Raw genomic sequence first — 25,074 nt, forward strand, 5'->3', positions numbered from 1 at the left:
CATGAGGTAGGGTCTGATCGCCGGGATGTGAGCATGCCTGCCTGAGGCCTCCTCCCCGGTCCTGATGGCAGCGGGGCTCCTATCTCAGGCTGGGAGTACGGCATTGGCATCCCCCCCACCGGAACCCCCCAGGCCTGGAATGCTGCAGAGAAGACGTACCACACGCACCGGCGTCGGCGCTGGCTGCGAAGACGCTGTCGGGACCTGAACGCTCAGAGCCAGGAGCAGGAAATCGCCTCCTTTCTCCAGCTGGTAAGTGGTAAGGTCAGGGGCTGTGCTCATGGTCTCTGTTGTGGGGCTGGCTCGGACAGGGCTGCTCCCAGCACCCCGGGGTGAGGGAACTTCAGACACACACGCTCTGGAGAGCCTTTGCGACAAAGAGGAGCACTGCACTGCGAGGACAAACCCTCAGCTGGTGTGGGGCGGCCTGGCTCCTCTGCAAATCGCCGGGGCTCCACCAAAGTCAACAGAGCTGTTTGGAGATGCCCCTCCAGGTTCACGGATTGTACCTGAGCCTCTGGAGTCTGCAGAGTGGAGCTGGGAAGCTCCAAAATGTCTTGGGGTGAAAGCTGGTGGCCGAGGAGGGGAATTGCTTCGGGGGAATCTTACGGAGGGTCGGGGTTCAATCTGAGCTGGATCCGTGCTGGGCAGCTAGTCCCCGTTTTTGCAGCACTCTGCAGGGAAGCCGGTGGAAGAGGACACCTGGGAATACACCTCCTTCTTCGGCTGGAAGTTCCACCTGCAGCCCCGGCCGCATGACACTTACCGGCGGCGCTGCTGGCGCAGGAAGCTCGTGCCCGTGCAGCCCACCAGGGTGGCTCCCATTTTCCTCTTGGAGGGCTCCCTGGTAAGAGGCCAGGCAGCAAAGGGGCATCGCTCTTGGCTGTTCATTTGGCCGCTGTTCTAGCCCACATGGTAAGATCCTGTCCCCAGCTGGCCAAACGCTAGAATGGCTGGAACCTCCCCACAACGGCTGGCCAGACCCACTGTATCTGCACGTGCCTGTTAGCACAGCCAGACGGGAACTGGAGTCTTGCAGAGTGAGCCAACAGGAGGCTTCCCCGAGGCAGGCAGATCTCAGCTGGAAATGCCTGGCCACTCCTTAGACCTGATCGTGCAGCCTTATGTCCATGGGGGGGTCCCAGGCTGGAGAGGGAGGGGTGCAGCCTCTGGCTCATTGTCTCCACTTGGAGCCTCTCTTCTTCCCTCTCCCAGAAAGCACCTGTCCAGCCACTAGCACAAACCCCTGGCACAAAGCAGGGTCCCCATAGGCCAGAGAGGGCTGATTGACACACAAGGGTCAGCTTGCCCCGAGGTAGCTCACAGCCCCAAGGCAGGCTGCTCCTGAGCCCCTGGGAGACGCAGCCGTAGAGAGGAGCAGAGAGGGATGACGGAGATAGTTACAACAAAGGTGGGAGGAAGTAGTTGTTGTGTTCGTGAGGATGTATAGCTGGAGTGGGGTTTATAGACCCCAGTGGAGTTGGAAACTTACAGCCGGAAGGAGGTGCGAGGGCATCCTGGTCAGTGAGAGCTCCACCCAGGGCCCAGCACTTCCAGCTGGAGATCCTGCAGCTGAGGGTGCCCAGGGGCTGAGGGCTGCTCTCTGCTCAGGGCGTGGAGTTGGAAGATCAAGAGAAAGAGGAAGGAGAGGAGGAGGAGAAAGAGAAACAGAAGAAGCGAGAGAAAAAACTCCTGGAGGAAGGAGAGAGAGAAAAGAGGTCCCCAGCCCAGAACATCCTGCAGCTGAACACTCCTCTGATCACCTGTGTCTTCCAGAGTGAGTTACTGGCATGGAGGGGATCGCACCCGGCCACAGAGCCCCAGCAGGAAGGTGGCCCCCCCAATCTGTCCCTCCATCCACTGATTGTTTCAGGGCCCCTGCAATTTATTGGCTCCTCCTGGGCCCCTCTCCATGGCCAGAGTGAGAGATTGAAGCCTCCGCAGCTGGGCCCTGGTTGGTGGCAGGAGTGGGGGGACACCACAGGGCATCTCTGTGTAACAGGTAAGGAGGAGTGGGGGTGAGACCTGTGAACTCTTCATATTCCAGAGCCCAATTACTACCAGCTGCGCTGCTACATCTACCAAGCCAGGGATCTGACACCAAGCGATGGCAAGAGCTCCTCCGGTAGGTGACATGCGGCAAACCCCACCACCCTCAACACATGCAGCTTCTGACCTTCCCTGCTCTACCCCATCCCTCTCCTGGCACCTCCAGATCATAACGCAAATATTCTTGGTGCCACCCCTGGTATAACCCAGACAGGTCCCCTCTGTTGGGCATGGGAGCTTTGAATGACCTACTCTGTACAAACGGTAGCCCTACGGGTTCCCTGCTGATGGGCGTACACTGTGTCCAATGGACTGCACAGGTGCCGCTCAGATAGGCCAGTTCTACATCTCTCCCATGGCGCTGTGTCCAGACAGGACTCTCTGCCCGCTCTGACAGATTCCTACAGGACTGAACAGCCTGTCTCTCCCGTCTCCTTCCCCCAGATCCCTATGCTCACGTGTCCTTCCTGCACATGAGCCAGCGCACACAGACCTTGGCTGCCACCCTGAGCCCCAGCTGGGACCAGACCCTCATCTTTGACCATGTGCTGATTTACGGAGACCCCCAGGCCACCTGGCAGGACCCGCCACTGGTGGTTTTGGAGCTGTTTGACCGGGATATCATTGTAAGTGCGAGATCCCAGGGAAGGGGGTAAAGGAGGAGCAGGTGAAGGGGATCTGCAGGCTCATGAATCACATGATCTGATCACGTCTCCTCTTTATATTAGGACAAGGATGACTTCCTGGGGAGGAGCGTGTGTTCCCCACTAGTATGTCTGGATCTCGAATCCCGACGCCTCCCCCACCTCCAGTGGTATCCAATCACAAGGCAGCAGAAGGAAGCGGGCGAGCTCTTAGCTGCCTTTGAGCTCCTATTGAATCCCAAGGTAAAAGGGGTATGTGTTTTATTTGGGGGGGAAGGTGTTTGTACAAACTGAGGGGAGGTTCACAAGCACTTTGGAGGCAGGACGAGAGTTCAAAATGACCTTGACAAATTGGAGAGCTGGTCTGAAATCAACAAGATGAAATTCAATAGTGACAAGGGCAAAATACTGCACGTAGAAAGGAAAACTCAAATGCACAGGTACAAATGGGAATAACTGGCTAGGTGAAAGGGATCTGGGGGTTATAATGGCTCACACATTGAATATGAGTGAACAGTGTGATGGTGCAAAAAAGGGTCTCCCTTGCTGTAGATTAAACCCATTACTTCTTGTCCTACCGTCAGTGGACATGGCAAACAATTGGTCACCGTCCTCTTTATTACTGAAATGCAGTGGGATGATTCCCACGACTGGAATGTTAAAATCAAAGGTTATAACCTATTTAGGAAGGAGAAAGTGGACAAAAGATGTATGTCAGAAATGGCATTATCTGTTTCCGAGTCGCTGATTATTTGGAAGAGAACATTCTTGAATGCTTATGGATCAATGTTCTAATGGTTAAAGTGCAAGATGGGGTATTAGTTGGAGTTTGCAACCAACCACCAAATCCCACAAATGAACAGGATAACTGCTTCCTTACGTACCCATCCACACTGTGTATGGGAAAAAATACATTATCATGGGGGACTTCAATCTGAATGACACATGCTGAAGGTCTCATGCTGCCAGAACTTGGAATGCCTGACCAACCTGATTGCCTTCTATGATGAGATAACTGGCTCTGTGGATATGGGGAAAGTGGTGGACGTGATATACCTTGACTTTAGCAAAGTTTTTGATACGGTCTCCCACAGTATTCTTGCCAGCAAGTTAAAGAAGTATGGATTGGATGAATGGACTAGAAAGTGGATAGAAAGCTGGCTAGATTGTTGGGCTTAATGGGTAGTGATCAACAGCTCGATGTCTAGTTGGTGGAGTGTCCCAGGGGTCGGTCCTGGGACCGGTTTTGTTCAACATCTTTATTAATGATCTGGAGGATGGGATGGATTGCACCCTCAGCAAGTTCACAGATGACACAAAGCTGGGAGGAGAGGTAGATACGCTGGATGGTAGGGATAGGGTCCAGAGTGACTTAGACAAATTAGAAGATTGGACCAAAAGAAATTGGAGGACTGGGCCAAAAGAAATCTGATGAGGTTCAACAAGGACAAATGCAGAGTCTTCCACTTAGGACGGAAGAATCCCATGAATCGCTACAGGCTGGGGACCAATTGGCTAAGCAGCAGTTCTGCAGAAAAGGACCTGGGGATTACAGTGGATGAGAAGCTGGATATGAGTCAACAGTGTGCTCTCATTGCCAGGAAGGCTAATGGCATAGTGGGCTGTATTAGTAGAAGCATTGCCAGCAGATCGAGGGAAGTGATTATTCCCCTCTATTCGGCACTGGTGAGGCCACATCTGGAGTATTGTGTCCAGTTTTAGGCCCCCCACTACAGAAAGGATGTGGACAAATTGGAGAGAGTCCAGCGGAGGGCAACAAAAATGATTAGGGGGCTGGGGCACGTGACATACGAGGAGAGGCTGAGGGAACTGGGGTTATTTAGTCTTCAGAAGAGAAGAATGAGGGGGGATTTGATAGCAGCCTTCAGGTACCCGAAGGGAGGTTCCAAAGAGGAGGGAGCTCGGCTGTTCTCAGTGGTGGCAGATGATAACAAGGAGCAATGGTCTCAAATTGCAGTGTGGGAGGTCTAGGTTGGATATTAGGAAACACTATTTCACTAGGAGGGTGGTGACGCACTGGAAGGGTTACCTAGGGAGGTTGTGGAATCTCCATCCTTAGAGGTTTTTAAGGCCCGGCTTGACAAAGCCCTGGCTGGGATGGTTTAGTTGGGGTTGGTCCTGCTTTGAGCAGGAGGTTGGACTAGATGACTTCCTGAGGTCTTTTCCAACCCTGATCTTCTATGATTCTATGAAATAAGGTGTAAATTTTTAACAGCAAGAGTAATTCACCATTGGAACAAATTACCAAGCGTTGTGGTGGATTCTCCATCCCTGACCATTTTAAAATCAAGGTTGGATCTTTTCTAACAGGTCTGCTCTAGGAATTATAGTGGGCAGGTCTCTGGCCTCTGAGAAACTGGGGGTCAGACTAGATGATCACAATGGTCCCTTCTGGCCTTGGAATCCATGAATCTTTATTACTGCCCTTAACATATTTGAAAGCTGTTATCAGGTGCCCTCAGTCTGCTTTTCTCAATGTTAAACATGCTCATTTTCTTTAACCTTTCCTCCTAGATAAGGGTTTCTAAATCTTGTATCATTTTGGTTGCTCTCCTCCGGATGCTCTCCAATTTGTCCACGTCCTTCCTTAAGTGTGGCACCCAGAACTGGACAGTAGTCCAGATCTGATAACAGTCTTGAAATATGTAAAAAGTTGTTATAAGGAAGATGGTGATTAACTGTCTTCCATTAGAGAGACAAGGTGTGGGAGGTGATAGCTTTTATTGGACCAACTTCTGTTGGTGAGAGCGCCAAGCTGTTGAGCCACACAGTGCTCATCCTCGGGTCTGGGAAAGGCTCCCCGCGTGTCCCAGCTAAACACAAGATTGAACAGATCGTTTAGCGTAAGTAGTTAGCACACGTTGGAATGGACCGTTCAAGGTGAAGTGGCCTGTTAACACCCCTGAAGTCACAGGACAAATAGGAGGAATCAGTGGGTTACAAATTGTTGTAATAAACTATAAATCCCTTGTCTTTATTAAGACTTAATAAAATACTGGATTAATGGTTTATTGGGGGTTACACTAGATGACCTTTGAGGTCCCTTCTAACCCTACAATTCTATAACAATCTGTAACCCACTTACCCCTTTTTGTCCTGTGACTACAGGGGTTCCTTAGAATATGTGCTATTTATGCTAAACTATCTGTTTGATCTTGTCTTTAACTGTGACACTCGGAGAACCTTTCCCAGACCTGAAGCTCTGGGCTTGAAAGCTTGTCTCTCTCACCAACAGGAGAGGGTGCAATACAAGATATGACCTCACCCACCTTGTCTCTCTAATATCCTGGGACCGACACAGCTAAAACGACACTGTATACAACTGTTTGACATGGCCACAGAGGGTAGGAAAAGAAGGAATTGGCTTAGTTTGCAGCAAGCGAGATTTAGGTTTGATATTAGGAAAAACTTTCTAACTCTAAGGATAGTAGAGTTCTGGAACAGGCTTCCAAGGGACTTTGTGAAATCTCTATCACTGGAGGTTTTGAAGAACAAGTGAGCAAACATTGTCAGGGCTGGTCTAGGTTTACTTGGTCCTGCCCGATCACGGGGAATGGATGAGATGTCCCTGGGACTGGCAGACATCACATCACTCATCCTGGTGGAGAATCTCAGGAGAGTTCCCACCAAACAGGTGTCTCCAACACAAAAGCTAAACTCTTCCTCAGGCTCCTTGCTGGCTCACCAGGAATGGTGAGCAACAGAGACTGAGCCCCCTGGCCCAAGTAGCAGGTCCCCAAGGGCTGGAGGAGTCACTTTGGCATGGGACACGATGTGGAAGCCAGAGGAATTGCCCTTGTCTGCCGGTCCTGGTCCCTCCCCGGCACAAAAGTCCTCCGTCCGTTTTGTACAAAGGAAGAGCCAAGCATCACACAACAGCCTTGTCCTTCCCCGCCCAGGATGGTGCACCAGGCCACCTTCCCGCCCCCTCCTGGAAGAACGGGGTCTACGTCATCCCTAGCGGCATCCGGCCCACACTGAGACTGATGGCCATTGAGGTGAGTGTGACAGCCAGGGCCCCTCTGCTCACGTGGACTCCAGGGCAGAAGCAGCTTGTTTGGTGGGAGGAGGAAACGAGACCTGCTGCGGAGGGCACGTTGCGTTGCCAAAAGTGATGCCGGTTACTGCCACAGACCCTGCCATGCCACTGGGCATCAGCCACTATCTCTACCCCACAGGAAGGGCCTGACTGCCCCCAGCCAGCAGGGTCTGGGGGACAGCGGGGTTGGAGCTGGGAGGCCCCCCGCATGGGGACTGCTGCAGGCAGAGCTACAAAGATCAAACCAGCACTTTGGGCAGAGGTCGATGACCTCGAATGACCTGCAGGTGCCTCCCCTCCTGAGAGAATGGTGCCTCATCAGGATGGGGATGGAGATGCCCAGGAAGTCCCACCTGCTCATCGCCAGGGGGGCCAGGGCGAGGTTGCCCCTCCAGTCTAGTCACCAAGGAGTGAACGTCTCGAGCGATGGGACCATGTCGCTTCCCTCCAGACCCTGCTTCTCCCTTTGGTTAACCCCAGCCCCTCATTCCTGACTAACAAATAGCTCACGAAAGCTTATGCTCAAATAAATTTGTTAGTCTCTAAGGTGCCACAAGTACTCCTTTTCTTTTTGCAAATACAGACTAACACGGCTGCTACTCTGAAACCTGTCATTCCTGACTGTAACTCTCCTGTCATCCAGAAGCATCCCTTCCACCTGGCACAAACACAGGCTGCAGTGTCTCCCTCTTTCCACCCACCACCTTGGCTGGCCAGGCAGGACATCGGTGGGAGTTTGTGCCGGGGAGCCTCTGTCACCAGCCCCTCCATCGCTCTCTGGGCCCCAGAGCAGTCCAGCCCATTCCTCTCCCTCCTGGGCATCCAATACACTCAGGGGAGGCCAGGGCTCTCGGCCAGTGAGTTTCTGGCCCGGCTGGCTTCTAAGCTCTGTTCTGATTCTGAAAGGTCCAGATTTCACACCAGAGCCACGTCGGGAGCTTCACCCCTGGTGCCTTTGCCAGTGGGACTGGTGCTGAATCACTGAGCACAGACTTGGCCCAGCTGGGCCCGGCTCAGCCCAGCTTCGTGATGTCCATCCATGGTACAACCAAGCCATTCGCCTCTTCTTCCCCTCCAGATCCTGGCCTGGGGCCTGCGGAGCCTGCAGAGCTACAACCTGTTGAGCATCATGTCGCCGAGCCTGGTGGTGGAGTGTGGAGGAGAGGCCATCCAGACGGCTCCCATCAGAGACCTCCACGAGAACCCCAACTTCCCAATCAATGTCTTCCTCCTAAGAGTGGTGAGCAGGGCAGGAGCATGGGGCAGGGCGGCTCCACCCACCGCTGCTCAGCCACTTCCCTTCCCGCCTGCCCAAGTGGCTGGGCTGGGAGTCCGAGATGACCAGAGAGTTCCAGGGACCACTCGATTCCACCGGCCCACACCACCTCTAGCCCTGTGGCTGGTGTTGTCTGTCTGTCTATACAGTGCTCCATGGCTGCGTGTCTAGGCGCTGGCCCAGTTGCCTGCACCTTCTGTTGCCTCCCCATGGAGCTCATGGACCTACTTGCCACCCCACAGCACCTACCCATGGAAGAAGATTTAACGCCCCCCATCGAGCTGAAGGTCGTGGACAACCGGGAGTTTGGGTACAAGCCAGTGGTGGGCCAGGCCAGCGTGAGATCCCTGCGCCAGTACATGTGCGAGCCGTCAGCAGAGGGGCACCATGCCAGCCTGCCACCCCCAGGTACAGGCCAACCAATGAGTCCCACTCACCATCCCCCACATCCAGCCCAGCTCCCAGGACCTCTGGGGAACACTGGCTTTCTCCCACTGCTGGCAGGGACCTCGCGATCTGTCACGGCCAGCCCCCTCTCCTGTAGAACGATTTGCCAAACCCCACGTGTTCCCCTAGAGCCAACCGTCTGGCGCCATCAGCTCTGCCAGGCCGGGCTCCAGCATGGTGCCAGTGTGCTCTAACGCAGCACAGCGCTCCCCCCGCCATCACCCCACAGAATCTTTTAACTCTGGGGTGCCAGGACTGCACATCCCCCAACATTAAAACTAAAGGAAGACATATTCCCCTTGAGCACATACCTGGGATCCGCAGTCGCCTACTATTCCATTTGGGGGGTGCCCACCCACCGCCCCACAGCTCTGCCAGTAGCCCTCCCTCCCAAGCCGCAGCCCCCTGCTAGCCCAGCCCTGAGCTCCCCACACATGGTGGTGCCCATGCCAATCAGTCCTCACCTTGAACAGCCTGCCTGCGAGAAGCCTTGGCTTCCCATGAGCTGTGCCGGTCAGTTGCTAAATGCCGGGTTACTTTTGCAACGTAAAGAAATGCGATCTAGGAGCTGGGCTCTGAATAACCACACTGACCCATCACGGGAGTCCCGTTGGACTCCTGACCTCCAACGGTGGCAAGGTTACATGGTAACCAATGGCTTAGTCTAGGCCCCACAGTAAGCGTAAGGAGTCCTAGTTTCTGTTCCTCATTTGTGGCATTAAAGGGCTAATTCATAGACGTTCAGGCCAGATGGGCCCCATGTGGTCATGCAGCGCCAGTGTGGCCTAGCCAGGCCAGAGAGCCTCCCCCAGCCATTCCTGCTGTAGGAGCTGGGAGACTCCTGGGGCTATTTCTATGTTGCTATTAATTCCGTGTCTCTTTTCTCCCCCTCCCTTCCCTGCCCCACACAGTGGCTTCCAAGGGGAAGATTGCGAAGGTGAGTGCTACTCTCCAGCAGCCCAGAGCCACCTGCTTGCTGGGTCCCCTCTCTCTGCAGCACTCATGGGGAATGGCACCCAGTGCCATAGGCATTCCTGGTCTAACCACTGACAGATACAGCAAGTGGTGACCCGGGCCTCAGCTCTGCTTTAACCCTTAGGGTTCCCCTCACTGCACTTCTAACAGGAAGCCCCAGTGCTGCCCCTCACTCCAAGGTGCATTGGCTTTGTGCTCGCATAGCCGGCTTTTAACTGGTCTAAAGGGCCCTATGAGGCAGTGTCATCCACGGGTTAGAGCAAGGGGGACAGAAGTCAGGAGATCTGTGGTCTATACCCAGCTCTGCTGCAGACTTGCTGTAAACTTGGACCAGTGCTATGTACGCGCTGTGCCTCAGTTTCCCCAGCTCAGATGCCCCTCCTCCAGGAAGCTGAAAAGACAGACAGCAGCAGGACACTCCTGCCCATCCATGCTGGCTCCCTGAGCCATGTGGGACCCCGCTGCAGTGACCTATCTACAGAGCTCTCCTCTACAATAATGCCGGGTCGTTCATATGAACATTGCTCGGCTTGGATCACTAACACAGATGCTGTTAAAGCCCGTCCAAAGCTAACAATCAAAATGCCAGCTGGAGGAAAAGGTACCCTATATCCATGCTCATCCCTTGGGTTACCACTCCTCACAAGGGCCCTGCAGACCCTCCAGCTGGCCTGGCCAGTCCTCCACTTACCTGAGAGATGTGAGATGGCTCCTAGAATGTCTCCGAAAGGGACTCAGGGGGTCACGTCCTGAGCCATCAGGAACCCAGCAGCAAGGCAGCATCTGGTGGGCCAGGCAGGAGCTGATCAGGTGTGTGACGGGTCCCCACGGGGTGCAACCTGGAACTGGGGTGCCACTAAGCCCTCTGTCTGTCCAGCCTGGGCTCCCTCTTGCACTGTGCTGCTGTGACAAGCTGCAGACCGCTGCGCATCCTACACTCCCACCAGCATTCACACAGTCAAGGACACACCCAGCTGCAATTACACGCAGGCTTTGCCGGCCACTGCATGAACCAACAGTGAAGAGACTGCAGCTCCAAACTCCCCCATCTCCATAGGCACCAACTTCCCCTCTTTTCCATGGGTGCTCGACCTGCTCCCGGCCCCGCCCCCCACTCCACCCCTTCCATGACCCCATTCCAACCCCTTCCCCAAAGTCCCTGCCCCAACTCTGCCCCCTCCCTGCCCCTATTCAAACTCCTTCCCCAAAGTCTCTGCCCCAGCCCCGCCTCTTCCTCGCCTCCTCCCCTGAGCGCGTCACGTTCATGCTCCTCCCCCCACTCCCAGAGCAGCCAAACAGCTATTTGGCGGTGGCTGGGCAGGAAATGCTGGGAGGTAGGTGGAGGAGCGGGGACATGGCTCACTCGGTGGGAGGCAGAGGAGGAGATGAGGTGAGGCGGGGCGGGGACCTTGGCTGATGGTGGGTGCAGAGCACCCACTAATTTTTCCCTGTGGGTGCTCCAGCCCCGGAGCATCCATGGAATCAGCGCCTATGCCCATCTCCCCAGCCGAGGACCCCAGAGCTGTACCATCCTGCCCTGTTCACGTTTTGGCCAGTATATGGGTTTAATAGCCAGTCTGCCTCTCCCTCAATGTGAAGAGAACAATGCACACTTGTGTTAACCAAACTGATATTTTCCCCAAGGCACACTGGCTTAGATTAAAACATAAAACAAGTGTATTAGCTACTAAAAGATAGATTTTAAGTGATTATAAGTGATAGCAAACAGATCAAAGTAGATTACCATAAGAAATAAAACAAAAACGCAAACTGAGCTTAACATACTAGATAGATTGAATCTGAATTAGCAGTTTCTCACCCTGAGTGATGGTACAAGCAGTCTTGCAGATTCTTAAGGCAGAAGCTGTATTTGCTTTGCAGCTTGGGTTCCCCAGGTTTTCATACACAGGCTAAAAATCCCCTTAGAAGATAAGAGAAGATAGAATTGTAGAACTGGAAGGGACTGGAGAGGTCGTCTAGTCCAGTCCCCTGCACTCATGGCAGGACTAAGTATTATCTAGACCATTGCTGATGGGTGTTTGTCTAACCTGCTCTTAAAAATCTCCAATGATGGAGATTCCACAACCTCCCTAGGCAATTTATTCCAGTGCTTAATTACCCTGACAGGAAGTTTTTCCTAATGTCCAACCTAAACCTCCCTTGCTGCAATTTAAGCCCATTGCTTCTTGTCCGATCCTCAGAGGTTAAAGAGAACAATTTTTCTCCCTCCTCCTTGTACCAAACTTTTATGTAACTGAAAACTGTTATCATGCTCCCTCTCGGTCGTCTCTTCTCCAGGCTAAACAAACCCATTTTTTTCATTCTTCCCTCATAGGTCATGTTTTCTAGACCTTTCATCATTTTTCTTGATCGTTGGACTTTCTCCAATTTGTCCACATCTTTTTCTGAAATGTGGCATCCAGAACTGGACACAATACACCAGTTGAGGCCTAATCAGCATGGAATGGAGCGGAAAAATTACTTCTTGTGTCTTGCTTACAACTGCTAATACAGCTTACTCCTGCTAATACAGCCCAGAATGATGTTCACTTTTTTGGCACCAGTGTTGCACTGTTGACTCATATTTAGCCTTTGATCCACTATGACCCCCAGATCTCTTTCCACAGTACTCTTTCAAGGCGGTCACTTCCCATTTTGTGCCTGGGTCCCGCAATTCCCCCAGTTCAGTCTTTGTTCCTCAGGTGTTTCCAGGAGTCCTCTTGTGTGGGAAGTGAAGAAGAACAGATGATGTCACTCCCTGTCTTATATAGCTTTTGCATAGGGCGTGAACCCTTTGTTTTAAACTTGGTTCCCAGACCAGTTTGTGGAAAAATACAGATACCCCAAAATGGAGTCCAGAGTCATGTGATCTGGTCACATGGCCTTGCATAGTTTGCTGAGTCACAGCAGCCATTACTTACAGGCTGTCTGGAGCGTTCACAGGAAGGCTCAGCTCTTCCATGGTCCATTGTCTTTGCTGATGGGCCATCAGCACTGTCTGGCTTCTTCCTTGTTGTACCTGAAAGGCTAATTGTGGGTGTCACCCAGAGTAAGCACATTTGAAATACAGATACACAGTCAATATTCATACCTTCAGATACAGATGCATACAAATAGGATAATCATATTCAGCAAATCATAACTTTTCCAATGAAAACTTTTCCCATCTTGTACAAAATGCATCATCATTATGTCATAATCATATCATAATAACATCACTGTGAAGAACATGGGTTGCAGTGTCATAAGATGTATTAAGCTCCTTGGGCATGACACATTTGTCTCTCCTTATCTCTGCAGATGCTGGGCAGGATGGCTGCTGAGTCGTGGCTTCGAACCACACCAAGAGCAGAGAAGGTGGGTTTCACAGAGGGGTCAGAAGGAACTTGGAGCAGCAGCCCCCCAGGCCCAGTGGGGTAGCAGCTCTCAGCAACAGTGCAACAGAGATGCCTGCATCTCCCTTTGTTTAGCAAGGCTCATGCTGCTCTCCCTTCTGTTCTTCTCCAGGAGGAGGAAGAGTGTGTCGACTGGTGGAGCAAGTTCTATGCTGCCACGGGGGATCTGGCAAAGAGCGGAGATTACCTGCAGACAGGGCTGGACAGCCTGAAGGTGTGCGCCTGGCTGGCAGTCGCATGTGTAGAACCTGGACCAGCAGTTGCAGAGAGGTGTTTCCCCTCTGCTCTGGGGATGATGACTGCCCTGACCCAGGTGGAACTTGCCTTCTGCAGGCCAGCAGGGTCCCCACAGCCGGCCAGTCTGGCCCTCAGACAGATGGGCAAGGAGGCTATTTCTCCCCTTGCCCCAGGAGTTCTGTGGGGAATCAGAGCTGGGCTTTTCCTGGCTGGCCACAAGGGGTTTCCCTCAGTAGCTAGATTCCACAGGAGTCACAGCAGAGAGGCTGTGATACTCTCAGCCAGGTAGGCCTGGGCACACAAACAGGATGCCAAGTCTTTCCTCATTCCCTGTCTAGAACTGTACATTGCAGTCATACAGCTGCCACGCTCCCCCCAGAAGTGGCTGCATTTCTGTGACAGGTGAAGTGGTTTAGGGATCCGTAATTCCCAGATCAGTAGGTTGGGCTCTATAAGACTCTAAGATATTGTAACAAATATGTGGGCCTGTGACTGTGCTGCTCTCTGGGCTTCTCAACAGCCTCATGGAGAGAGCTCAGAGCCCCTGCCCTACAAGCACAGCTAACAGTGGATCTCTGGTCAGCGGGATGGGGCGTATGATGCATTCACAGCTGGCCAGTTCTGATTGCATCCAACAGAGGACAGTCAGGCACACCCTGCTAGCCGGGTCACTCACAATGGTGCCAGTGGAGGACAGTCCAGGTTCCTGCTGTAGAAATCTGCCTCTGAGGGATCCTGTTCCTCCCTGGCTCAGTACCGGCCCTCCCTGACCCCACGGCACAGACTCCGCATGACCAAGCTGTTAGCGTCCAAAGCCTGCCCCTGTGGTTCCTTGACAGGTCTATCACTGTGAGTTGGAGGCTGTGCCAGAGTTCCAGGGCCTGCAGGATTTCTGCCAGACCTTCAGGCTGTACCGCCGGCGGGGGCAGGAGGCGGCCAGCGAAGACCCCCTGGTAGTTGGGGAATTCAAGGTGAGAACCAGGCGCCAGGTGTTTGGCTTTTTGTGGGTTTCATTGCGAAGCTCCCAGGGTGTATCAACAAGGTCCTACCCCCAGCAGCTCCCCCTCAGCAGCCCAGTGTCTCTGTGTCCAGCCACCAGAGGAGCTGGACATGGGAGAGCAAAGGGGCTGGTCAGCTGAGGTCTAGGGACACATACTCAACCTTCACCCAGTGCTGTGTGTGCCATCTTCAGAGTACAAAGCCCCCAGACCCCGCTGTGGCATTACTCCCCCATACTCATCATAGAGAGATTGTTATGATATGATTATGGCATAACCACGATGTAATAAGACCTGTGAGAGATCATTGGAAAGGTGATGATTTACTGGACGTGATTATCCTATTTGTATGCTGGTATCATTGCTGTATCTGAGGTTAGGAATATTATCTATGCATCTATTACAAGTGTGTTTACACCTGGGGAGTGCCCACCAGACAGAATGCAATCAGTCTAGATGGCTGGCTGTCAGGAGGAGCCATTAGAGAGAACAATAGGTTTTAGAAGATGCTAATCTCCCCCTGGGGAGGCTTCTGAGGATGTTACAATCAGCCTCTGACTCATGGCTGCTATTGCCCTACAGAAACATGTGACCAAGTCACCTGTTATTGGAATCCATCTTGGAATACCGGTCTTTTTTCACTGTCTGGCATGGGAACTAAATTTGGAGACAAACGGTTCCCGCCATGGGCAAAAGCTATTTCAAGTAGGGGAGTGACATCATCTTGGTTCGCTCTTCACTAACTCCCCACTAACTTCCCCCAAGGAAGAAGGCTGCTGGCAACACCTGAGAAAGAAAAAGATTGAGCTGGGGGGAGGGCTGAGCCCAGGCCAGAGGGTATCTGGCCTGTGAAAGGAATATCTGGAGTTTTAAGCTGCAAGCAAGTCTCTGCAATCTGCCTCAAACAAAATGTAGTGTGAGAATTTGCTGCTTATAACTAGTTTCTATAGTATAATAAGCTTAGATTGCGTGTTGGCTTTATTTGCTAGGTAATCTGCTTTGATCTGTTTGCTATCCCTCAGAATCACTTAAAATCTATCTTTTATAGTTAATAAACTTGATTTTGTTTTGTCAAAGGCCCAGTGTATGGAATTCCTAACTGGGGGGCAAAAAGCTGTTGCATATCTCTCTCCACATTGAGGGAGGGAGTGAGTTTCATGAGCTTATGCTGTGCAATTCTCTGTGCAACGTAAGATGGTACAATTTTAGGTTTGCACTCCAGAGGGGGATGGGCACTTGAGTCCTGAGCAGTTCCTTAGCTGAGCTTTCCCATGCAGAACTGAACTCAGCATCTGTGTATGAAGCTGCAGTTGGGTGTATATGTGTGATGGGTTGGATCACACAAGCCAAGCCCCCTGGTGGCTGCCAACTGATGTGCCAAGACTACTTCTGCCCCTGCTTTCCCTGCCCTCCCAGCTGGGGACTTCAGCCCCTGCCTGGTTTGAGCCAGACCCACAAGCCTGCTGCAAACCCAGACCCAGCTCTGAACCATGTCCCCTAACAGCTGTAGGCTTAAACTGAAAGCAGCTTAAGAGGTGTTCCTGTCTTTAACACTCAGATGCTCAACTCCCAATGGGGTCCAAACCCTAAATAAATCTGTTTTACCTTGTATAAAGCTTATACAGGGTAAACTCATAAATTGTTTGCCCTCTATAGCACTGATAGAGAGATATGCACAGCTGTTTGCACACACACCCCCTGCCCAAGTATTAATACATACTCTCGGTTAATTAATAAGTAAAAAGTGATTTTATAAAATACAGAAAGTAGGATTTAAGTGGTTCCAAGTAGTAACAGACAGAACAAAGTGAATTACCAAGCAAAATAAAATAGAACACGGAAGTCTATGTCTAATACCATAAGAAAACCGAATACAGATAAAAACCTCACCCAATAAGCTTTCTTTTACAGACTAGTCTCCTTCTAGTCTGAGTCCAGCAATCACTCACACCTGTAGCTGCCGTCCTTTGTTCCAGTTTCTTTCAGGTATCCTTGGGGGTGGAGAGGCTATCTCTTGAGCAAGCTGAAGACAAAATGGAGGGGTCTCCCACGGGCTTAAATAGACTTTCTCTTGTGGGTGGAGACCCCCCCCTTCTATGCAATGTCCAGCTCCAAGATCGAGTTTTGGAGTCACATGGGCAAGTCACATGTCCATGCATGACTCAGTTTTTACAGGCAGCAGCCATTGCTTACCTGCTACCTTGAACGTCCTCATGTAGACTTCTTATGTGGATTGGAGCCTTCCAAGATCCATTGTCCCTTAAGTGCTTCTTGATTGGGCACTTAATTTGCACATTCCTTTCTCAAGAAGCTGACCAAATGCTTTACAAAGGCTACTTAAAAATCAAGCAAATACACAGCAGTCATAAACCTACAGCTAAGGGTAGCATAAAATCCTTCCTTTAACTGTAAAGGGTTAAGAAGCTCAGATAACCTGGTTGGCATCTGACCAAAAGGACCAATAAAGGGAGAAGATACTTTCAAATCTGTGGGGGAAGGTTTTTGTTTTGGGCTTGGGTGTTCTCTCCAGAGACAAAGAGAGAGACCAAGCAAGTAATCTAGCTCCTAATGAATGATACATCTAAACTTACAGAAATAGTAAGTAATAGCAAGGAAATGCGTTAGAGTATCTTTTGTTTTGTTTTGTTTGTGAATTTTCCCTGTGCTAAGAGGGAGGTTTATCCCTGTTTTTTGTAACTTTGAAGTTTTGCCTAGAAGGGAATCCTCTATGTTTTAAATCTTATTACCCTGTAAAATTACCTTCCATCCTGATTTTACAGAGGTGTTTCTTTTACTTTTTTTTTCTTTATAATAAAGTTCTGTTTTTTAAGAATCTGATTGGTTTTTAGTGTCCTAAAAACCCACGGGTCTGGTCTGTGCTCACCTGGTTTACCTATTTGGTTGGTAGATTATTCTCAAGCCTCCCCAGGAAAGGGGGTGAAGGGTCTTGGGGGGATATTTTAGGGAAACAGGAACTCCAAGTGGTCCTTTTCCTGAATCTTTGTCGAACTCACTTGGTGGTGGCAGCAGTACTCATCCAAGGACAAGGGAGGATTTGTGCCTTGGAGAAGTTTTTGACCTAAGCTGGTAGAAATAAGCTTAGTGGGTCTTTCATGCAGGTCCCCACATCTGTACCCTAGAGTTCAGAGGGGGAGGGAACCCTGACAACAGCCAATATTCATAACTTTGAATAAAAAAATGATATATGCATACAAATAGGATGAATAGATTCAGTAGACCATAACCTTTACAGAGATATGTTACATGGCATATGTAGCATAAAACATATTTTAGTTGTTCCATATATACATTCATAAGCATATTTCCATAGGGTACTGTCACAATATGTGCTGGAGAGGGCTTGAGGGCTTGTCTCAGCAGTGCAGTGTGAAAGGAAGCCCAGGCTGGTAGGTCAGGCAGGCTCAGTGGTACGCCAGTTCCAAGTGGCACCCTGGGGGAAACCCGTCACACCCGCCATCCAGGGCCAGGCATGCCAGCTGGCACCGTGACCCTCCTCCATCAGCCCTGATCTCTGAGCACAGCCGCTGGCACCATACCCAGCCCCTGCCTGCTCAGGTCTCTGAGCACAACAGTACGAATGGGCCCCAGATGCTCAGGGGACAAGACTCCATCAATCCAGTATCTGAGCAGCTAGAAGTCATGTGGATTGGTTTGTTTGCAGGGACTCTTCCTGATCTACCCACTGCCGGAGGACCCCAGCTCCCCACCACCGCCGCGCCAGTTCCAGGAGCTGCCCAAAAGGCAACCCCAGAAGTGTCTGGTCCGGGTTTACATCATCCGGGCCTTTAACCTCCCACCAAAGGATAGGAACGGCCTGGTAATTGCCCAATTCCCAGGTCTTCTCACCCGCTTTGTACGCTGCTTCCCCCCCACCCAGCACCCACTCCCTGTGGCACTGGGACAAAGCTCCTTGGGCTGGTGCACTGCCCTGGAAGAGTATCGACAGTGTCCTAATAAAGCCACGTCCAGGAATTTCAGACCCGGGGTCACTACTGTGCTAAAAGTAGCCGCAGGGGTGCTGGAACTAGGGGTGCTGAGGGTGCGGCAGCACCCCATGGCTTGAAGTAGTAATAACAACCAAATACGTGGTTTCCGCTTTCAGCACCCCACTCTAAAAATAGTTCCAGCCCCCCTGAGTGGCCACGTAGACATGCCTGCTTGGCTCTTGACACCTGACGAAGGGAAGGGTCTCAGAGCCAGGGCTCCAGCCCCAATGGGAACAGCCACCAGCTATTTTTAGTGCCGTCACATGAGCCTGTAGACCCAGCCCTGCAGTGTGGTGGTTTGCCGTGTGGCTGTACCCTAAGGGACCTGACAATCCAGACTCCCACTCCTGGAGGCATTTGGCCAGTTCCAAGGGGTTAATTGCTACCCCAGTAGTCCAGCTCTGACTGATGCCGCAGCTGTGTCCCAGCTGGCCCTGTTCCCGGGTCCTGTCGGGGAGAGATCAGCTTGTGCTCCTCAAGCTTCAGTCCAGTGCCTAGGCCCATCTCACACAGCCTGGGAGCCCCTTTCCGGCTCCACTTCCACCCCCCAATTCCTGGATGTGACAAGAACAGGGCGTGGCACTAAGGGGATGTTTATTAACTGCCCCTTCTTGGCTGTGCCTCCTGCAGTGCGACCCCTACGTGAGGGTCACCCTAGGCAAGAAGAAGCTGGGGGACAGAGACCAATATCTGCCCAACACCCTGGAACCTGTCTTTGGCAGGTAAGTCCAGTCGGCAGCTCTCCAGAGCCCCAGGGTAGCTCGGGGTCTGAACCCTGCCCACGCCGCCCTGAGCTCTGCGGATCACCGAGCAGCCTGGAGGGAACAGGTCAGAGCAAAGGGAACATGGCCTGGTAGTGGGCAAAGGATGGGGGGCACACCCCTTCCCTCCAGGTGCATGCTCTCAGTGTCTGCCGACTGCACCACTGTGACGATGGTGCCTGTAAGAGCCAGCTGAGGTCATTCAATTAGGGTGAACTGCAAACAGAACGGGGCAGACAAACCTCAAACGCTGGTGGATATTCCACTACTTAGATTTAGCCAGCCAGCCCAAAACAGCCTCTGTATTACCTCCCTGGTCACTCAGAAGTCCAAACAACACAGTTCCCTTAAAGTGCCCAGCCTCCGGTCTCCATCCAGACACACATGTCAGATATGATAGTGATTACTGAAAATCTTATCTCATCATATAAAAGAAATGGTTCTTCCAATCCCAAAGGATCAGCCACACACCCAGGTCCAATTATAACTTAGATCTTACCCAAAATACATGCTTATAGCCAATCCTTGTTAACTAAACTAAAATGTATTAAAAAAGAAAAGAGAGAGAGTGTTGGTTAAAAGATCAATATACATACAGACTTGAATTCAATTCTTGAGGTTCAGATACATAGCAGAGATGAGCTTGTAGTTGACAAAAGTCCTTTTAGAAATAGTCCATTGGTTATAGTCCAATGTCCATATTCAGGGTGACTCCAGTCAGTGACTGGGGATCTTAATCCTTAAGGCTCAGGGTTTCCCCTTCTTGAAACCCAAAGCAGATCTGAGATGAAGAAGGATCATGTCCCAGGGTTTTTATATATTTCCAGCAGCCTTTTGGTCTGAGAAAACAATAGGCTTAACTTTCCTTCTCCCAAACATCACAGCAATTAGCACAGGGTAATTTATCCAGTAAAGCAGGGGTGGCCAACCTGAGCCTGAGAAGGAGCCAGAATTTACCAATGTACATTGCCAAAGAGCCCCAGTAATACGTCAGCAGCCCCCCCCATCAGCTTCTCCCGGTCCTAGCACCTCCCACCCACTGGCAGCCCCACCGATCAGCGCCTCCCCCTCCCTCCCCGCACCAACTGATCAGCTGTTTCACAGCGTGCAGGAGGCTCTGGGAGGGAGGGGGGAGGAGCGAGGGCACGGCAGGCTCAGGGGAGGGGGCGGGAAGTGGTGGAGTGGGGGCAGAGCCAGGGGTTGAGCAGTGAGCACCCCCCGGCACATTGGAAAGTTGGCGCCTGTCGCTCCAGCCCCAGAGTCGGCACCTAGACAAGGAGCCGCATATTAACTTCTGAAGAGCCGCAAGTGGCTCCGGAGCGACAGGTTGGCCTCCCCTGTGTTAGACAGTTCAGCTACAGGTTCCTTCCAAGAGCCATAGAGACAATAATACTATGTCACTCAAGTGTCCTCCTAAACCTTAATACTCCTTTTTTGATCTTTGAATCAAAGCCATAGACAAGACTTGTTTGCTTCATCACAAGACCTGAGCAAATATCTCCCCTTCTTTCTCTCCCCATGCCAGCTGCATTTCACAGCTCTCCTCATGTCCATCTCTTCCTAACCAGTCTCTAAAGTCCGGCCCTGGGTCAGGACAGTCTGTGAGTTAATTAACTCTTTCGGGCCCCGTCACCTTTCAGTGAACTAGTATATTACACTCCTGACGTCACACTTGGTAGTGGGCAAAAGGACAGGTGGGCACTCAGTGCATGCTTGCAGAGACACCAGGCAGCCCTTCCAAAACAAGGCAGCAATGTACTAGTCATCTGGCCACAGAATCTGAGCCTCCTCAGGTTAGCAGAGGGTGGCTGAGAGCTGGAGCCGTGAAATTGACAAGGGGGTCAATTTCACCGCTGGTAGGGTCCCTGTTTTGAAACTGGGGGTGGGGGTTCCAGCTGTGAGCCCCAACAGAGCTCCCAGCAGAGCCAGTTGCTGCCCGGGCTCTCAGCTTCCCACTTCCCACAGAGCTCCCCTGCCCGGGCCACCACCGGGCTCCAGCTGGGAGCTTGGCACCAAACCGAGAGCCTGGGCTCTCAGCCCCCCCACCCCACCCCCCTGCCCCTGTTAAGTTGGTGCAAGTGCTCCTGGTGAGGACATGCGCCACCGACAGAAGGGGCAGGGCAGTGTGAACATGAAAAACCACAGTAATTCCTGCAGTGGCTGTAACACAGGTCAACACAGGTCTCACATAGGTCAACTCAGTTGGGTAGTGTGGACATGGCCTCTGTCTAGGTCAGAGCCCTGTGTCGCTGGTTGTGTCTACACTGCAAAATAATCCCCACAGCAGCAGCAAGTCTCAGAGCCAGTCTATGGACTCAGGCTTTGGTGGGGGACATCTCAGCCCAAGCTCCAGCCCACGTGGGAACGTCTGCGGGACTGGTTAGCTCCACAGCACAACCCTTGTGATCCCAAGTGCGTCGAGCCAGGCTCTAAGACTCGCTGCTGCTGGTGGGTTTTTACAGTGTAGACGTACAATGTGAGCTCAGCTCTTCCCCCAGCCACTTGCCTGCTGTCTCCTGTGTCCTCCAGCTGGGCTTTGCTTCCCTGCAGAAAGGTGGGAATCTCCTTCCTCATGGCTGTGCTCAGGAGCAGTGAATGTCCAGGCCTCATCTGCCATTCACAGGTGCAGGCTCCGGTCAGTTTGTGATGACTCTGGGCTCTAACCAGGCTGCAGTAGGAGCCAAACGCCGGTCCCACCTCTTTACAATCAGTGCAGAGCCCAGAGGGAAACTGAGGGCACATAAACCCACATTCAGCCTGGAGCTTGGCCCTGCTGAGCCGTGCTCTGAATGTGCTGAGAAGCATTTCCCTTGCAGTGTGCAGCTGGCTTGCGTGCAGAGGGGGCAGAGGTGGGATGGCTGGGCCCGTGCCAGGCCCAGCTTGGAGCTACAGAGCTGGAGTGTCTGGTGGCAGTAAATCCCCAAGACCATCTCCTCCTGCCAGGGACTCGCTGCGTGATGTGACTTTTCCCCGGGCTCTGGGCCTCCCCAGTCCCCCAGGGCTCTGGCCTGGGCAGGTGGAAGGGCGGGAGGGAAGGCGGAGCTGAGGCCAAGAGCCCTCAGGCCTCAGAGCGAGCTCCCATCCCTTTCTTTGCTCCCGCCCACCGTCCGGTCAGGATGTTTGAGCTCCCGTGCACCCTCCCACGGGAGAAGGACTTGCAGATCTCGCTCTTTGACTACGACCTCGTCCTCCCCGACCAGAAGATAGGGGCCACCAGCATCGACCTGGAGAACCGACTCCTGTCCCGCTTCCGGGCCAACTGCGGCCTGCCCCAGTCCTACTGCATGTGAGTGACCAGCACCCTCCCCCGCCCCCCCAGCTGAGCCAGGGCAAGGCCAGAGTCTTTTCCTACCATCTGAGCTGTGGAGCTGGGGCAGAGCCTCTCTACCCAGAGGATTTCAGCCTAGGTCGGTGCCCAGACTCTCGGGAGCCAGCCACCGTGACCCGGGCAGTTGCAGGCTCCTGGGTCTGCACAGTGGGCGTTGGGCCCAATATGATCAGGGGCACCAGGGCTAGATGCACCCCGGTACTTATCTGGCCCTGCTGCAAAAGTGATGGGGTCCCTTGGCCTCTCTCAGCAACACGCAGGTCAGCCCACAGCAGGGGTCTGGCCCTGTGTGCACACAAATCTCCTCGCTCCCCAGGGAGCTGCAGGGGGCTGCTGTGCCAGACGAGGGGGGCAGAGGTTAGGGATGGGGAGAGCACTGGGGGCCCCAGCATGGGGGTGCCAGTAAGGAGGGCAATGGTGCACGGGCGAGAACTGGATGATGAGCAAGGAGGAGGGCTCAGGGACAGACCAGTCCCAGCCTCACTTGCACTAGGGTCACTCGGGAGCCCGCGCCCATGGTTAGAGCACAGGACAACCAGCCAGGAGTTGGGATCTGCTCCCAGCAATGTCACTGCCCTGCTGGGCACCCTTGGGCGATCCCGGCCCTACTCTGTGCCTCAGTTTCCCCTCTGGGGACAATACGGCCCAGCCCTGAAATGAGCTCTAGGGATGAAATGCACACACATTGCTGCCTATAGAGTATGCCCTAATCTTGACACAGCTGGCCCCGTGGGGTCAGAGAGCTGAGCCCAAGCTTTGGAGTAGCCGGTTATAATGCACCCATCTCCCTGGCCTCACACTGATCCCTGCTGCCTCCCTTCCCCCCCCCCCCAGTTCTGGCCCCTGTCAGTGGCGAGACCAGCTCCTCCCCACCCAGTTACTGGAGAACTTTGCTAAGATGAAAAGTCTGGCCCTGCCCGAGTTCAGCGCAGATGGAGGCAAAGCCACCTTCATGGGCAGGTCCTTCCTGCTGGCGCAGTTTGGTGAGTGCCCAGAGTCCCCAGGAGAGACAAGTCAGACCCTGTCCCTGGGTGCTGGGGGCGCCTTGGCAGGACACGGGTTCCTGGGGCACTGCGAGCCTCTGGGCGGGACACAGGGTTCCCGGGGCACTGTGGGCCGCTGGGCAAGACACGGGGTTCCTGCCATCAAAGGACTGCGGGGTTTCTCCATAGGTGTTTTCCGGCAGCCAGCCCATGTGGCGGGGGCCAGGACCCAGGCCCTGAGATTTGGATTTGGAGGCCTGGCTGCTGCAGGGAGTGCGAGCTGGGCATGGCCCTGGGGACGCTGAGCAAGGAGCAGCCTGAATGGGCTGCACTGGCTGGGCGAGGCCCCGGGGCCCACTGGGAAATGGGGGGTGGGGGTGGATGCTAAGGGAATCGGGGCAGCTAGGAGATGATGTTGGCAGAAGGGAGCGAAGGGAAACCACCCTCCCCCGCCCCCCCCCGTGTCCCATGTCCCTCTGCTGTGCTTGGCTTCCCTGTCTCAGAGAGCAAGGTCCCTGCGCACGGTCACCTGGGCCCCCCGAGAGAGCGCCTGGCCCTGCACCTGCTCCACACCTGCGGGCTGGTCCCCGAGCACCTGGAGACCAGGACGCTGCACCACAGCATCCAGCCCGGCATCGACCAGGTAGGGCACCAGAGCGGTGCCTCCAAGCCACTGCAACAGGATATGGGGAAGCAGCTTTCCTGGGACAAACCCAGAAAACCGGGTCTGTTACATGGGATGAGGGCCGGTGTCCTTGGTGGGCTGCCCAGCGCTGGCATGGAGCGCGGAGCCAGGGCTGACGGTTACAGCCGACGGGGCCAGTGGGAAGGGTGCAGGCAGCTCAGAGACCTGGTGCCACTGTGCAGTGAAACGGCTGCGTGAGCAGGATGCCCCGGGATCCCGGCTGCCCCGGCTCTGTGGATGCGGATCTAGGCTGCCCCTCCCTGCATGATGTGTTCGCGCCGCGTGTGTACACCCGGAAACGTGTGTGTTTGTGAGAGAGCTGGGCAGTGAGACTGCGTGTGCATGTGTGTGTGTGTACCTAGGGGGTGGGGGTTATTTTGGCAGGGGGGACGCATGGCCCCACACACCAGCTGGCCGAGAGCCGTGCAGGGAGCTGATGGAGCCGCGGGGGGAGGATGGGAGGTTCGTTGTTTGAGGAGGTTGCATCCTCCCCCAGGAGCTGGAGTGGGAGGATCCCTCTCCAGGAACGGCAGCTGTTGCTGGCCCGGGTGGGAGCTCAGCCCCCAGGCATCAGGCCCCAGAGGAGCCCTGTGACATCCCTGGCCTGGCCAGTGGGGGAGCGAGACGGCCGGCGAGTGCTCAGGGGTGACACTGGCAGGGCGGCTCGGCGCAGGGCGAGGAGCCGGCTGGGCTTGGGTTTGTGTCGATAAGTTGCCTGCTCCTGTCTGCTCGGCAGGGGAAGCTGCAGATGTGGGTGGACATTTTCCCAGAGAGCTTTGGCCACCCAGGCCCTGCCTTCGACATCACCCCACGGAAGCCCAAACGGTGAGTGGGACAAATCCCTCGCTGCCCTGGGCAGGCAAACCCTGGCACACCACGAACCCAGCACGCCCAGGAGGGAGCTGGGATCTCTGGGGCACTGTGCAGCCCCACAGAGCCTGGCCACGCCCCAGCTGCCCAGCCTGGCATAGTGAGCACAGGGGCCATGCCCCAGCCCTGGCCATGCCCATCTGCAGCTCCTTCCCTCAAGTGTGACCCCTGCTCTGGGCACACTCTCCCCTTCAGTCCCGCGGGTTCGGGAGAGGTCAGTGGAGTCTCCCATTGCCTGGGGGACTCCTGGGGCCTCTGTGTTCTCCATGTTCCTACGGCCCCAGCCAGCCCTCCAGAGCCCAGGTCCACGGGGCAGCCTGAGCGCACCAGCCCCCAGCCCCCCCGGGCTGTGACCAGCC

The 25,074-nt window shown here is 53.7% G+C and overlaps 1 protein-coding gene across 1 annotated transcript in view; it reads left to right on the forward strand.

Annotated features, from left to right (window-relative positions):
- FER1L5 (fer-1 like family member 5) overlaps window positions 1-25,074 on the forward strand; it is a 77,863-nt gene that overhangs the window by 43,280 nt on the left and 9,509 nt on the right. The window contains 19 exon segments of the mRNA XM_043503168.1: window positions 47-252; window positions 671-847; window positions 1,612-1,777; window positions 2,048-2,125; window positions 2,494-2,675; window positions 2,778-2,936; window positions 6,614-6,712; window positions 7,832-7,993; window positions 8,272-8,437; window positions 9,388-9,413; window positions 12,752-12,808; window positions 12,959-13,060; window positions 13,923-14,054; window positions 17,764-17,919; window positions 18,719-18,810; window positions 21,965-22,135; window positions 23,012-23,160; window positions 23,664-23,803; window positions 24,582-24,670. Coding sequence (XP_043359103.1) covers window positions 47-252; window positions 671-847; window positions 1,612-1,777; window positions 2,048-2,125; window positions 2,494-2,675; window positions 2,778-2,936; window positions 6,614-6,712; window positions 7,832-7,993; window positions 8,272-8,437; window positions 9,388-9,413; window positions 12,752-12,808; window positions 12,959-13,060; window positions 13,923-14,054; window positions 17,764-17,919; window positions 18,719-18,810; window positions 21,965-22,135; window positions 23,012-23,160; window positions 23,664-23,803; window positions 24,582-24,670 — 2,509 coding nt within the window.

Source organism: Dermochelys coriacea, chromosome 26 (genome assembly GCF_009764565.3).
Source record: "Dermochelys coriacea isolate rDerCor1 chromosome 26, rDerCor1.pri.v4, whole genome shotgun sequence".
NCBI classification, from domain to species: domain Eukaryota; kingdom Metazoa; phylum Chordata; order Testudines; family Dermochelyidae; genus Dermochelys; species Dermochelys coriacea.